This window comes from Biomphalaria glabrata, chromosome 3 (genome assembly GCF_947242115.1).
Source record: "Biomphalaria glabrata chromosome 3, xgBioGlab47.1, whole genome shotgun sequence".
Taxonomy (NCBI): domain Eukaryota; kingdom Metazoa; phylum Mollusca; class Gastropoda; family Planorbidae; genus Biomphalaria; species Biomphalaria glabrata.
In genome coordinates this window covers 13,349,442-13,364,543 of record NC_074713.1, presented here as the reverse complement: position 1 = coordinate 13,364,543, position 15,102 = coordinate 13,349,442, and the positions used below count along the sequence as shown (strand labels likewise).

Below are 15,102 nucleotides of genomic sequence, written 5' to 3'. Positions count from 1 at the left end.
CTCAATGACCATATAATAATAAACAATTTCTTTCCACTGTATTTTTACACTAAACATGTTTCAACAGAGTGAAAACAAAGGAGCTGAAACAGGAAGAAGAGCTGAAAGTAAATCTCCTGATGCATATAGAAGGTTGTTAGTACCCCAGGTGAGTATAAATAAATATTTAATTTTAAACATATCTAGTTATAGAATCAGTTCCAAGCATTGATATTCACTGAAACTGCAAACTACATCTTTTTTTTTTTCTGTTACAGAACGCAATTAAAAGACGAAGTCAGAGTCATTCAGTTTTAGTGCCCAGCCCAGCCACATCTCATATGTTAAACACCAGTGCTGACAATGCTGTTCCCACACCTGAATCTCCAAGCACTGACTTCTCCATAGACCCGTCAAGAGCTCATGATTTCACATCTGGCTCCAACGGCACTTCATCAAAGAAAACCAAAACTCAAAAGCTAATTGAGACTGAGAAAGAGGCTGAGCTTGTCAAGAGAGCTCAGAGTTTTCGCAAAGCCATGCAATCTCATCCAATAACGTCAGCAGACTTGACAGAACTGGTGGCTCGCTGCGGAGGATCTGTCCATCTCACATCACCTGACAATTCCCCTTCCAAGAACAACAACTCAGCAGTATCGTTCATAGACTCACCAGAAACCAGCCTTCTTGGTCTAAGAAGCATAGACTCCTCATCTGAGGAGGATATTGTTGACAGTGAGAAGCAGATGACTACCGAGGAACAAATGGAGACCAATAGTCAAGGGAACAACGCTTCTGACTTGGTTGTAAATGAAAAAGCCAATTTAGAAATCAATGGCTTGAGCACCAAAGATTCTCAGTCATTTACATTAACTGATAGTCAAAATGTAAATGTTATAGATGAAAATGGCACCTGTCATGTTGAGGACCTTGGAAGCAAAAAGAAAACTAAAAACTCTTCACAGTCAGATGACATTACTACCCTCACCAGAGCAAAAGGTCGATTGAGCCGAAGAGATCAACCCATGGTGAAGAAACGGAATAAGGAAAATGACACAAATGAAGATGTGCCATCAAGGAGAGTAATGGCTTTCCATGACTCCTACAGTAAGAGAGTGGCTGAGAAAGCTATATTAAGAAATAAAGGTCTTCGTCTTCCAAACACATCAAAACATTTGTCAGTGCCAGACTGTGAGCCTCATGGCAGTGCCAAGTTGACAAACTGGAACAGTATTGAAAAACTGACTGCTGGATCTATGAGCGATGTTACACACCTGAATGAAGACCCCTGGGTCATGAACACAGATATGACCAGCTCTGAATCCAGTGTAGACATGGCAGGCTCCAACGGGTCTAGCTCTTTCTCTAACAGCACCCTGTCAAATGTACCCCAACCAGCTGTTGGAACATCAGCAAGACCCAGGGGTCACTCTGATCTCACAGAAATGATGCATGTGGCCTTCAACAGAGACAATATGGACTGGCTAGTGTACCTAAATAGAAATTCTCTGTCATCCAATACAGATATCAACAAATCCTGGTTACCAGGCTCCAATCAGGATAAGGAGATGAGGTCCCAGGAAGCTCTGACTCGACAAAACAATGTCATCAATCACTTTCCTTATGCCACACCGCCCCGGTCCTATATGACCACCGAGAACATGAAAAAGCATAATTACCTTACTGAAACTAACCAAAATTCTTATCAGAGAAAGTCTGGTGTTAATGCATTTGGTGGGACCCCGCAGACCATCACCCTCACAAAACCTATTGTTTTTCAGGTACCCAGCTTGACTCGTTCTAACAGTACCCCCTTGGCAACAACTAGGACTAGCAAGGTGGTCAGTGATCGTAGACCTTCCTCTATGGATGTTGATAGACTAACAGATGAGAGCAACAGAATGGTGGCAGAGATGGAGGAATATATTAGTAACTCTGCTGAGGAGATAAAGGGCACCAATAAATTCCCAACATCTCTGGCAGCTATCACTGTAGAGGAGGATGCCAACAACAATCGATTGTCTGTGGTTTCTTCATTATCAGCATCCTCATATGAAAGCCAGGACAGCAGCTCCAGTGATGGCATGATGGGTACACTAAAGCACAAACTTCATTTCTGGGCCACCAATCACCCTGGCGCCAGGTGTGACAGTGAACAAAGCCACAGCTCCACTGTGACATCAGAAGATGAGGACAATAATGATGATACAAGGCCACTGACATCTGGCAACACCTTTGACCCACCATCTAGATCCAGAACTTCCTGGAGAGAGAGTAGGGATCTTGAAAATGTTTTGAGAGAGCACAGTCTGGGGTCTAGTTCACTGGGTTCTAGAATGGCTCATGCCTTGCCCCAAACAGAAACGGTCAAGACTTCAAATAATAATACGGATGAGGTTGACTCACAGGATGTCCCATCTCCCATCTATTTAAGCTCAATGCCAGCAGGTGCTTCAAGTAGTTCTTCATTGACAACAGATGCTACTGAAAGTTGTTCAAACCTTGACCTTCAACCATCCAGCTCTGCTATCTCTTTACAAAGCAATGAGACCGGGTCCAGTGTTACCGTCACTTTCCCTCCTCACAATGATTACATTCCTGAGCCTGTCCTAGAACTATCAGACTCCTCAAAAGAAGCAACTCCCAAGATAAAGCCCAGGATGAATAAATCCCAAACCAATGAAGAGAACTCTAACCTTAAAAGCGCCAGTTCATTGGAATCGTTGGGATCTAATGACAGTTTTTACGAGCGAAGATTTTCTGTCGCTCTTGATTCTGAAGTTTTTGCTGATAAGCCAACAGTGGTCACAGTGTATGATGACACACAAACTGGTCTGCCCAGAAAGTCAATAAAGGAATATGTTCAGCACATTGAGCAGAAATTCAAGCAGCAGTCCCCAAAAATTCTGGAAGTAAAGCGCAAGGAACCTGGTGCAATGATACGACAGAGACTGGAAACACTGAGAGAAAATGTCCTGCATAGTCGTCGTAGCAGTTCCAGCAGACACACTAGTGAGGAGAGGGAAAGCAGCAGAGCAAAGTCTCAACCCCCTTCACAACATCGAAACAAACTTCCCACAGGTCCTAAGCCTGACACTCGATGGAATGATGATATTAGAATTTATGACCTCAAGACATCCACTTCCAGGGACAGCCTTAGCAAATCCATGGAAAATATATCCAGGTCCAAGGAGAACATGACCAGGTCCAAATCTAAGGACCTTTTAAGTTTTCGCTGTGACAGTCCTGGACATGAGAAGGACGCAAGTAGATTTATTTACATGAACTATAACCCTAGCAGCAATCAGTTCATCCATAAAGCACAGAGTTCAGAACTTCACGAGACAGAGGTGGATAACTCTATGTCTCAGTCCATGTGTCGATTAGATCAACTTAGTTCAGAACTGGACAATTTAGTGATAATGAAAGGTTATGTTAAAGCTTTGATCTCCAGATTTCAAGAAAAATAAAGACAGTACAAACACAAAAAAAGAAATACAAAATGAAAGAATGAGCCAGGCCATTATTTAAACACTGAAATATATTTATTGTACTTGTATCAATACTATGGCTTCAAAACAGAAAACAAAGAAACATAAAATTGGGACCAATTCCTCTTATTACCAATGGAATGATGTACAGTGTATAATATGGACTTTTTTTTTTATTTGTAATTTGTGCCATATGCAATTTTTATACTTTTTACCAATAAACTCTTCAATTTGATTGTGATCTTTGTCTTAGCTATTCAGTATTTGTCGGATGTTGTATTTTTTTCTTTTCCTTGCATTAGGCATGAACAGAAGCAATCATTTATAAAAAAAATAAGGGAAACACTAACAAGTACCTTCATACTGTCAGCTGATCACAGACATGTGGTCTTCATAGAAAAATATTTATCTCAAACTATAAAACAATCTTGCTCCTAATTACTGATTCACTCTTGAGCAGGCAAACTGGGTCAAATTACAGCTATGGCTTCAAGTGCCTTGAGCTATTACACCACAATCCCAGATTTGAACAACACAAATTTTCAAACATCTAAATATAGCATCAAGTGAAACAAATATAAAAAAAAAAAAAAAACAATATACTCTTAGGAATAAATACAAAGGGAGCAGACAAGAGTCTGAACATTAAAAAAAAATAGAATTGTTTATTCATTATTTCTCCCTACATTTGGACTGATATTGTCAATCTAGTGTTGACTGAATTGAAAATATTTTCTTTAAAAAAAAAGATATTAAGCTTCATTGTAAACTTAAACACTTTGAAGAAAATGAACTATTATCTCACCATTTTTGGTCTTTTCACTGGCTACATTATAACTGGCACTGTTGCCCACAGTAAAGGGAGAACACTAGCTTCATTGTAATTGAACATGGCCAATAGAAATGCTTGCCCTACAAAACAAGATCTCAAAAGTCCTTGTGTTTCAAACAGGAACTTTACTGAACTATTGGCTAAATCAACACGTTGGAACACAAAATTGGCATGTTCCCTATATAGCTTTAAGTACAAGAAATGCAATAGGTCTGCAAGACATAAATATGTTGTCACCATTGGCCTTCTATAACAAATTTAATTACAAGTGTCAACAATGAAGAGAGTTTTGTAACTTGAGAATGTAAGTCAAATTTGAACATTTTCAATTCACAGCACCAGTCAACTAAACATCAAGGGAGAAAACAAAAAAGTCCACCCTGGTGTAAAAATTGGAAAAAAATTAACCAAAAAAAATTTTAAAAAAGACAACAAAAAATATACTCAACAAATTATTGCAAAACTTAAATCACTTTAAGTAACTAACAATGAATCAATTGACTGGTTATGTCTGATTGGCATTGGGTGTTTAATTAGTTGAAGTCCAAAGCCTGCAGGATTCACTTGGGATTCAGCAATGGGATAGAACAAAATTTACATAAAACACAAAACTGTTTAGATAGATAACTACTGTAATAAAATGATATATTTAAAAATGGTGTTGATCAAATATAGTTTCCAGACTTTAATGTAAGTTGATAATCCACTTCTCAGCCACATTGACACCAGGCTTTCTGATAGTCAAAACTTTACTGTTCTGATCATAGCTGTGTCCTAATTCAACTCTGCTATGATCTGAAAGAAAATTATGTTATTTGAATAAAAAATCTTGTACTCCAAAATCAATTCAACCTAGATATATGTTCTATATCTGCCTCATTATAAGAGCATGCATTCTATTAAACAAGAAAAACATACAAATTAAAAAAACAAAGAAGTGTAAATGTATCAATTAGTTTGGATCAGTCATGTAATTAAATCTGTATTAGATCGACCAACAACATTAAATCTGTTTAACTATTTAATGCTTTTAGCTTTCTCAACACGCTATGATCCTTTTTCTTATCTGGACCATTAGGAAAATGGAGAGTGGGAGAAGAAAGGGATATCCGGGTGAATTTTACTATAATCACTTTTTAAAAAGCAATTATATAAAAAAAAAGGAATGACCTGAATTCGAACTCATGGCTAAAGCTTCAAGCTGACATACTAACCACTCTGCTAGTGAGGTGCTTATGAAAATAGAAAATTGCATAGTTATATATTGTTTGTTTCAAACTTACTTTGAAGGAGTGACCTATAAAAGAGACCTTATTCAGCTTATACCAACACAAGTACAATTTCTTTCACTTGTTCAAGATATCAAACAAAATAATTAATTACCATTAGTTAAGTAAGTACTTGGTTAATTTTTTTTTATTGATTATTGTGTTGTCAGGTAAAAGAAATAGCTGTGCGAAATATCCGCTTGAACTGAGATGGGGTGTCGAAAAAGTAACGTATACAAACTTTTTACCAGACAGACAGAACGAGTTGATGTAAGCTTTGTAAAAAGAAGGAACATGCATAACTACTTGTGTGAATAGTGGATAAGGTATTAACTAAAACTCACCTGATTTAATTAGATGAACATTTTTAGGCTCCGTATTAACACCAGCAATTATCACTCGCTCTACCCACTCTTTTGTAGAGAAGCCATCTCCTTTATGAAGTACACTAAAAAAAATAATATTGGCACAATTAGTTTGTAAGAAACAAAAATATTTTCCTTCCAAAAGCATAACCTTAAATGAAACATAGACTAAGTCTGAATAACAAAGACTTACTTATTTTCTAACTTAAAGTTGTGGAAAGACAATTCCATTAGTGCATAACTGCCTTTGGAATAATCAAATGAATGATAATCATCTACATAGACCTGGCCCATGGCTTTGCCCTGTAGAAACAATGATGCCAAATTAGTCACCCCATCAAATAACTAGACTAATAATTGAAAGACTTTAAGCATTCAAATAAAAAATGCTAATCATCCACTCTTAGACACAGCACCAGTGTAAATGGATTTTAAAAATATCAATAGACAGCATGAAAGACTTACATTCTTATCCAGACACACCACCAGTGTAAATGGATCACTGTACATGAGAGAAGCAGATCTCCTGGCTCGTAATTTTCTTGGGACTATTGTACCACCGCGCTGATATGCTGGTAACTGGGAGAGATTGTTTCAAAAATATTCAGACTCAATATTACAATTTCACAAAGCAACAATACAAAACAAAAGAAATAACAATGTAAGGTCACACAAGAGGCTTTACAAGCAATACAATACATTCTGTCTATATTTCACTGACTAGAAATGTCACTGAACAATGTGGTCAGCTAAAAAATAACATTGTATAGAAAGTATTATTAAATTACTTAAAGCTTCATATTATATCCCCCTTAGGCTAAACATTTGTACATACCTTAGATAAAGGAGCATCTACTGTTACTTCATGGCCACCATGATAAAGTTTATAGGTGTCTATATCATACCAAAGCTGGTGAAAAAACAAATCATATATGAATGTAAAATTGAGAGAATTTAACAAAAAAATAAAATACATACAAAATTATTTTATAGAAATATATTTTCATACATATAGCCTGAAAACTTTATGAACATCTCACTATAAACCTCAACAAAACACATAGTACTGATACGGCAGAGAATCTTTAATTTACCAGTAATCCATAGAGTCAAGCAAGCTAGCAACTAGCCTAATAAATACTGGTCATGTCAAAATGCGCACATGCAAGGTATGTAAGGGTGCAGGTTGTAAGATTTAGTTTTTACTTATTTTGTCATTTGTGTGGGGTATACGCATGTGCAGGTTATATGCGAGATATATGCGCAAAAATATGGTATATTGTTCTTTCAGTGTTAGTTTGTTCTAATGTTGAACCTTATTCCTCACTTTATATCAAAATGGATCAAGAACTTTATTTTATCTAGTACATTCAGGGAATGAATTACATTGCCAACTCCATTTCATAAATAGAGACAAAGAAATAAACACCCTAACTTATACATCATGACATGAAACTCACCATTTGTTCAGCAGGGAAATAAACATTAGCTGTAGTGTGACCTTGATCTACAACAGGTCGTACTAAAATAGCATCCCCTGGTGGATCAATAAAAAAAAGTCATTCACTAAATTTAAAACAATAATATCGACAATGAAAGAAAATTAATGGTATCAACAGTATTACCTATCTCTATTAAACGTATATTTCAAGATTTACAAACAAAGATAGTAATTAACAGTTACTTCAAAACAACATTTTTATCTTTGTATATTTATATCTTTTTTTCTATTGCTGATCATTTATCCTCAAAATGTGTAATTTAATTCTCTAGTACGAGTTGATCTTTATAAAGAAAGCTTGAAATCTTTGTTTAGATAAAAAAAAATTATTAAAAATAAATTCGACAATATTTTTTTGCAAAATACAAGATATTCATTTTTTTTTAACTAACTGTGTAAGAGCATTTTAAAATAAAACCTAATCAATGATAATCAAGAAACTAAGGCATGTTAAAGACTCACCTAAAATAAAACTATCATCTCTTTCAAAGACTAATGAATCCTTTGGAAACTCTGTCCATAAGGGTCTCATTGGAGGCATTCCAGTCTTTTCAGACTTGTGAAACAACAGATACCACAAAGGCAGATAGGTATATCTCTTTTTAATGGCATCCCTGGCTATGATCATATTTTCTTCTGGTAAGAGGTATGGTTCTCTGCGTTTGGTATCAATATGAGCATGCGCTCTGAAAAAAGGCTGGAAAATTGCTGCCTGAAAAATACAACAAGTCGATGATCATATTTTAAATGACTTAAAACATTTTAAGGTGAAACTCAAGATGGTCATAATTAAAGGCAACAACCTACCTAGTCTGGAATGCTTTGATTTGATCTAATAAGTTTTATTTCAATTCTATGAATACAAGTCATTGTAAAGAGGTTGTTTTTTTTTTTATTATTACAAGATTTTGAAAACCTGAGCATTTAATACAAAATGCATTTCATTTTCTACTGTGAAATATTTAACCATTAAAAAGAAATATTCATAAGATATTTTATAAAAATAAAAATATGACTAAAAAGAAATATTCATAAGATATTTTATAAAAATAAAAATATGACATCTTGAATCTTTGCCTTTAGGGTGTACATCTTACCTGATACCATCTAGTCAGAAGCTCAGTGTCTGGGTTACGGAAAAATCCTCCAACATCAGCTCCTGAGAAGTGGATGCCAGCTAGATTCAAAGACAACATCATTGGTACAGTGATCTTCAAATGGCTCCATTCACCCATGTTATCACCAGTCCATACAGCAGCTATACAGGCAAAGAAAACAAAATAGTGAATTTAATTTAAACAATGATAACAAAATTATTTAAATCATAAGAAAATTTTTTTGTATTCAACCAAATAAATGAATGGTTCACATTTAGCAATTTTACAGTAAAAATTAACACGTAAGTTGTAGTGAATTCTCTTGTATAAAATTGTTATTTAATTGAGAACTTTGGCTGATTCATGAGTCTGTTTAACCATTCTTGATATACAGATGCCTTATCATCTCAAAACGTGATGGTCAAGGTAATTTTTCTACTAAAAGTAGTTGAATGTTGAATATTGTTATTTTTTTGGATAGAAAAATCTCTGTATAGCTTCATGTCAGACAACGTTCCGACCCACAGTAGGTTGAGGTTTAAAGGTATTTCTGAAAATGTCCTTTTATTATAACAACTACAAGACCAAAGCAATCAATTACCTGATCTCTGGGTGCCAGCAAAGAATCCTCTAGTCAAAACAAATGGACGTTCCTTGTAGTTGCCTCTTTTTAGTAAACCATCCCAGGTAGCCTGGTGCTGAAGTGAATATAGTAAACTGTTAATCATACAGTGTATACAAAATTAAATGTCTCATCTGAACACCAAAGATATTCTATACAAATACACTCACAAACTGACATCTGACAGTACGTTACAAATTACTCATTATTAACCTTGTCAAATCAAGAAAAATTATTACTCCTAACTATCAATCAAGTTTGTTGACCAACTAAAGTTAAAAATTTGATTAGGCTGTGACCTCAAATAGAATATCAGAAATTTCTATACAAATCATAAATCATACAAGAAGAGAGTCACAGTGAAATCTGAGATTAAAATAAGGAAAGTTAAAATGATCCTCACCACAAGCATGGCATAAATGTTATGGACTTCTCGGTTTTCCCGACCAGATAAATGTTTCACATCTTTAGGAAATGTGATCTCTGGCGAATTGAACACAGAGGGCTCATTCATGTCGTTCCAAACATATAGATTCTCTGCACTGCCTTGATAGTTCTCTAGTAAGAACTGATCTGCCCACCAATCGCGAACATGCTTTTCCAGAAAATCTGGCCAGGATGATGACCCTGTTAGTAAAAAAAGTGATGTGGTTTTATTAGTATTATGCATAAACATACGTATTAGAGAGAGAAACTTGTTTCCAAGCTCTTTGGTAAGTATTTTATTATACTACCAGCCAGACATACCTGCAGCCTGTGGGCCTTAGTTTGTGTATTACTAATCTAGTGGATTGGATTTAGATTATGTTAATAATCCTTTCAAGTTTTTCTCTTTCGCCACAAAAATAAAAGTAGTTTTGCAAAAAAGGGTTTACCCCCTAAGCTGATACATTCATATCTATTAAAAACGAAAGGAGCGCAAGATGAATAGGATATAATATAAGGACATAATGTACAATTGAAACAGGTTTACCCGAATTGTTAAATGAATGGGATTTATAAAGTACGTCAGGATGTCTAAATTAGCAGATGAACAAATTTATGTAATAATGCTTATGAAACACAAATTTGAAGGTTAATTTTATTAAATAATGAAATCAATTGACTATATTTTCTATTTTCATGTGTCAAAGTAAAATACTATCTGTGCAAAGTGTAGTTTTAAAAATTAGATCTAGATCCTTTCAATCTAAACATGGTAAAAATTGCCTAGATCCATGAAATAATAATACTTTCATAGAGGGTCTTAAGTTTGTTTTAGGGCTTCTATACATATGTTACAGTTACAGTTAGTACCCAATGAATATCTATGCAAAGTTTTATCAAGATTCGTCAAACTGTTTTGATTTCTATGCAGGACATACATACATATGCCTTACTTTCTACTTTAGAGTATAGATATAAAGAGAAACATGTCTCCAAGAACAACAGTATATAAAGAGAGAGAAACATGTTTCCAGGTACTATCATATATAGAGAGAAACACATTTCAAAGTACTTTGATAAGTACCACACAATTTGAAAAAAAAAAATTTAAAAAATATGTTTCCAAGTGCTTTGATAATTACTACCATATATAATGAGAAAAATATGTTTCCAAGTAAAAATGATAAAACAGTACTAAATTTTGTCTTCAGCAATTTTAACTGAAGTTAAAAAAAATAATCAAAAAAACAACAAAAAAACTCCAACCTGGCCAACACCAGCCATCGAAATCATTCCCGTTACTATTTTTCACAAGTAAACCTTTGTCTCTGGCATCAGTAAAAACTTTATAGTTGTCATCACGTTTCAAGTGAGGGTCTACAATGCTAACTAGTTTACGACCTTTGGAAGAAAGATTTCTCAACATCTCAATAGAGTTTGAAAATCGACTGCCATCCCAGGTAAAATATCTGAAGATATACAAATAGATATATTGCATTAAATACAACTACATAAATACAACTTTTAAATTCAAGACATTTTAGTCATTAACACAATCAAAAATCAAATCTATTTCATTTTATCTATACTTATTATTATGATACAAAATTTATTTTAAATTAAGATTTGCTTAATTTAAACTTTGCTAAACCTAATCCCCACATTGAACAATTTATATTTCTATATAAAGAGCCATAGTGTCTTATCTAGTATAACTACATCTAGAGCCTGATTATAGCCTTGCAATAGTTGTACACATCTCTTTGAATGTCTAACTGGAAGTGGACTTAGTCTGAATCAATTTCTTTCTCAATAAAAACAAAAAGTGCCCAAATAGTATTGGAAATTGCAGGATATTGAGTATAGCCAAAGAATAAACAATGCTCAAGAAATCTAAAAACTTTAGGGGGTTGAGGAACATCAAATGCAGGGGAATACAAAAATTCAAGTTTCATTATAAAAATTCCAGTCTTTAATAATCTTTTCCCAGAATTCAAGGCCTTGAGTTTTATAACTAAATTCAAGGCTTTTTCCAGGTTTTACAAGGCGACTATGAACCCTAAGATATAGCTAATAATAATAAGAATTTTTCCTTTTAGATTAAATGAAATATTTTAGCTATTCATCTTTTATGGTTTATTTAGATATTAGCTTTAATATCCACAAATTACCACCCATAAAAAAACACAGAGAAGCAAATCTGTAAAAGATGAACCACAGGGATTACGGCTAACAAGAATAACAACATTAACAAGATAGTTTACTCACTTTTTTCCATCAGTGTGCTCAATGTCAAGCCAAATGACATCGTAGGGAATATCAAACTTGTCCATGGTTTGATCAACACTGTTACAAACAAATAATGCTTTTTAATATCAGAGTATTTAAAAGATAGATGACTAACTTGTAATGTAGTCAATTTACATGTGAGTTTGCATTTCAATTACAGCAACTTACTTTCTAACATCCTCTTGGTCATTGTAGTTCCATCTGCATTGATGGTAAGCTAGAGCCCACAGCTGATGTATATAACACAATATTAGGAAATATTTTATAAATATCTAATATTATGTAAATATAAAAGATTTTATTGTTAGTTTCATTTCCTTGAAATTCAAAAGAAGTACAATTTTATAAGGTTCTAAAATGTTTTATAGCAGTGTACAAATCTTATGTTTATCTGCTTACAAACATCTTAAGATATATGGTTGCATTTAATATGTATATATTTATTTATATTTACATATATACATGCTTACGGGTGGAAGAGGTGTGTTGCCTGTTAAACTAGCATACTGCTGGAAAATCTCTTTTGGCCCTGGTCCCAACAAGACAAAGATGTCAATGATGCCGTCTTCAAAGAACCAATGGGTATCTGTCTGGGGCACTTCACTTTTACCAGTTACAAAATCAGCCAAGTTGGAAAACAGGGACTGAAAAATAACACATAGTTGTAACATTCATTGATTTGTAATTAAGTTTTTTTTTATTTATTTAAAAGCTTTAATTGAATTGAATTAGAAGGCAAGATGACCTTATCAGCTACATTTGATTGAATGTCAATCCATCCTTCAGCAGCATTTTGAAAAAATACACCAACAGTATTCTTTTCACTGTGAAACAAAAATAGAGGTATTTTTTTAAATACAACTCAAAAAATAAACAGGGTCTCCTTACAAGTTAAAAACTACCTCACTGAAATAGTTAAGCCAGTAACACTTGTTGATTAGTTGATATACAATTACTTTTACACTTATCCTTAGTAAAGTGGATATTTTGACATTCAATGTAATTGTATATAAACACACTTCAAATAGTTATAAATTTCTTTTGTCAAAGAAAATGTCAATTGAAGTGATACAAACATTTAAGAAAAAAGACTTACTTGTGAGCAACCATAAATGGTACATGGCCATACAGAGCCATAGGGTTATACAGGTCATACTCAAAGACATCAAGGTTATAAAGTCTGTAGGGGTCAGTATTCCTGTAACAATTAAACATCTGCATAACAGCCATATACAAATATCTCCATAAGCCACACAAACACAGGTTTTAGCTATACTTTAAAAAATGAAAACGCTTATTTTAAAAATATACTTGCAATAATTAAAACAATTAATTACTTTGTTGTTTTCAAGGCAAAAGAGTCAGCATGTTCAGGAATGCCATACACATAACGGAACCCTGGAAAGGCAATGTCTACTCCAACAGACACAGGTCCTGAAAGATAATGTTAAAACTTGGTAAATAAACATAATCTGTAAATCAGTTAGCAATGCCTAATTTTCTTTTAATATCATTCAGGTTGCATTGATAAAACAAAACTCATATCTCCATGAATGTGCCTCATACCATTAGGTTTAGAGTCAGTGAATCCTTTGAAGGTCTCTTCCCACATGTCTGGTTCATCATCTGCTGTTTTCACTTCTTCTACCTAATTGATCCAGTAGAGAAACACCAGAAGCAGTTTAAAAAAAAAAACTTTTTCATCATTCAAAATGTTTAATACAATAATTGAATCACATAGAAGCCTAATAAAATGAAAACTTTTCCTGAAACTAAATTTGCTAAGAAAACCATTTTTGAAGCTATTCAGCTTAAAATGAATTTTATTTTTGCAGTGCATACTTTTATGTTAAATATTTAAAATGAAAATGTTATAGAAACTATAGTTGGAGGTCTACGTCAAATTATAATGTATATACAATATTTAGAAAGGATACATTAAAAAAACAAAACATTCTCTTTCAACACTATAAACAGAACAAAACCCAATTTAACCTAAGAAAAACTGATCTAAAAAAAAACAACTAATAATTGTTTTATAATCTAATTACAGATCTTATTGCTAAAGGTATTCAGATTTCTATAATCAAAAAATGACTTATGACTAACAGTATACAGTGTAACAATTATGTACCTAAGATTTAAAAGACGATTTATCACCTTATAAATGTTATCTAATGATGATTTTTAAGAATTGCTTTACATAACAATGTAAACATATAATCATGAAACTTTTGTTTCAATTCAACAACATTGATAAGTATCACACTTCATAGGGAATCTCTTTTCAATTATACACTCATAAAATTAATGCCATCTTGAGACTTTTATTAAAGAACTATTGTAATTTGAAGAAAAAAAATGACACGCATGGACCAAATGTTATTCAAAATAAAATCATGTTGTGACTGAATACTTTTAGCATTAAGTCTTCAATTGAATAATTTTTGGTTGCCTGACCTTAGACTCTTCAGCAGCACCATCAGCGGCCTCTGCCTCTTCCTTCTTAGACTCTCTGAAAGGTTGTGAAAGTAATGAGATAACAGACGAGCCGAGTGAAGAGAACCAGCCCCTGAGTAAATAAGGGACAAACGATAGAAAAAGGGGCTCAGAGGAAAGGCACAGTGTAAGAGACGGATGTGAAACAGCAGTGAGCAGATTAGTGAAGTCATACAAAGCATGCCAACAGTTTAATGTACAATTACACATTGAACAGTCAGTGTCCCCTCACCAAAATTAATAATGATAGAAAGAGAATTGAGTTATATTAGTAAACAAAGAAGTTTTAAAACACTTAAAGTGAAAATAATAATTTATTACATATTTTTTTTAATTTAAAAAAATCATAGTTCTTAAACTGTTGAAATTGATTTTTGAAATAAAGTTAACTTCATTCTTTTTTAAATTTAAGATTTCGGTTAATTTTTTTCCCACCCAAATAATTTATTTTTAAATTGTAATTGTAATGATTTAATAACCAGCAAATATCTAGACAATGTTGAAATATTGATATGAAAGTTTATAAAATACAATAATTTACAAGGAATTATATATATATATATTTGAAAAAAAAAAAAAAGATGCTTAGAAGAAAATGTTGGAAATCATGCATAATTATAAATTGAAATTGATCTTGCGTTCTTGTTTAAGATTCCTTAACCTTTAAAGAAAATGTATTAATTATAGTAATTACATTTTGTACTATCCGAAATCAAATGAAATTTAAAAACAA

General features: G+C 33.2%; 2 protein-coding genes across 7 annotated transcripts in view; one reads left to right on the top strand and one right to left on the bottom strand.

The window, feature by feature from the left end:
• LOC106067510 (uncharacterized) overlaps nucleotides 1-4,068 on the top strand; it is a 98,107-nt gene extending 94,039 nt beyond the window's left edge. For all 4 annotated transcript variants that reach the window (XM_056023535.1, XM_056023534.1, XM_056023536.1 and 1 more), the window contains 2 exons: nucleotides 68-148; nucleotides 258-4,068. In XM_056023535.1, the coding sequence (XP_055879510.1) occupies nucleotides 68-148; nucleotides 258-3,449 (3,273 nt within the window). In that variant the 3' untranslated portion in view covers nucleotides 3,450-4,068. The remainder of the gene's footprint in view (nucleotides 1-67; nucleotides 149-257) is intronic.
• The window catches only part of LOC106067511 (neutral alpha-glucosidase AB), a 28,334-nt gene continuing 16,734 nt past the window's right edge, over nucleotides 3,503-15,102 (bottom strand). For 2 of the 3 annotated variants that reach the window (XM_056023538.1, XM_013226697.2), the window contains exons 5-23: nucleotides 14,331-14,442; nucleotides 13,437-13,518; nucleotides 13,208-13,304; nucleotides 12,967-13,068; nucleotides 12,616-12,694; nucleotides 12,341-12,514; nucleotides 12,039-12,100; nucleotides 11,850-11,927; nucleotides 10,848-11,050; nucleotides 9,559-9,782; nucleotides 9,135-9,231; nucleotides 8,534-8,694; nucleotides 7,899-8,148; nucleotides 7,396-7,472; nucleotides 6,771-6,845; nucleotides 6,401-6,514; nucleotides 6,129-6,238; nucleotides 5,915-6,018; nucleotides 3,503-5,097 (exon numbers count right to left, since the gene is read on the bottom strand). In XM_056023538.1, the coding sequence (XP_055879513.1) occupies nucleotides 4,988-5,097; nucleotides 5,915-6,018; nucleotides 6,129-6,238; nucleotides 6,401-6,514; nucleotides 6,771-6,845; nucleotides 7,396-7,472; nucleotides 7,899-8,148; nucleotides 8,534-8,694; nucleotides 9,135-9,231; nucleotides 9,559-9,782; nucleotides 10,848-11,050; nucleotides 11,850-11,927; nucleotides 12,039-12,100; nucleotides 12,341-12,514; nucleotides 12,616-12,694; nucleotides 12,967-13,068; nucleotides 13,208-13,304; nucleotides 13,437-13,518; nucleotides 14,331-14,442 (2,311 nt within the window). In that variant the 3' untranslated portion in view covers nucleotides 3,503-4,987. The remainder of the gene's footprint in view (nucleotides 5,098-5,914; nucleotides 6,019-6,128; nucleotides 6,239-6,400; nucleotides 6,515-6,770; nucleotides 6,846-7,395; nucleotides 7,473-7,898; nucleotides 8,149-8,533; nucleotides 8,695-9,134; nucleotides 9,232-9,558; nucleotides 9,783-10,847; nucleotides 11,051-11,849; nucleotides 11,928-12,038; nucleotides 12,101-12,340; nucleotides 12,515-12,615; nucleotides 12,695-12,966; nucleotides 13,069-13,207; nucleotides 13,305-13,436; nucleotides 13,519-14,330; nucleotides 14,443-15,102) is intronic. The other variant, XM_013226698.2, reaches the window with a different exon arrangement.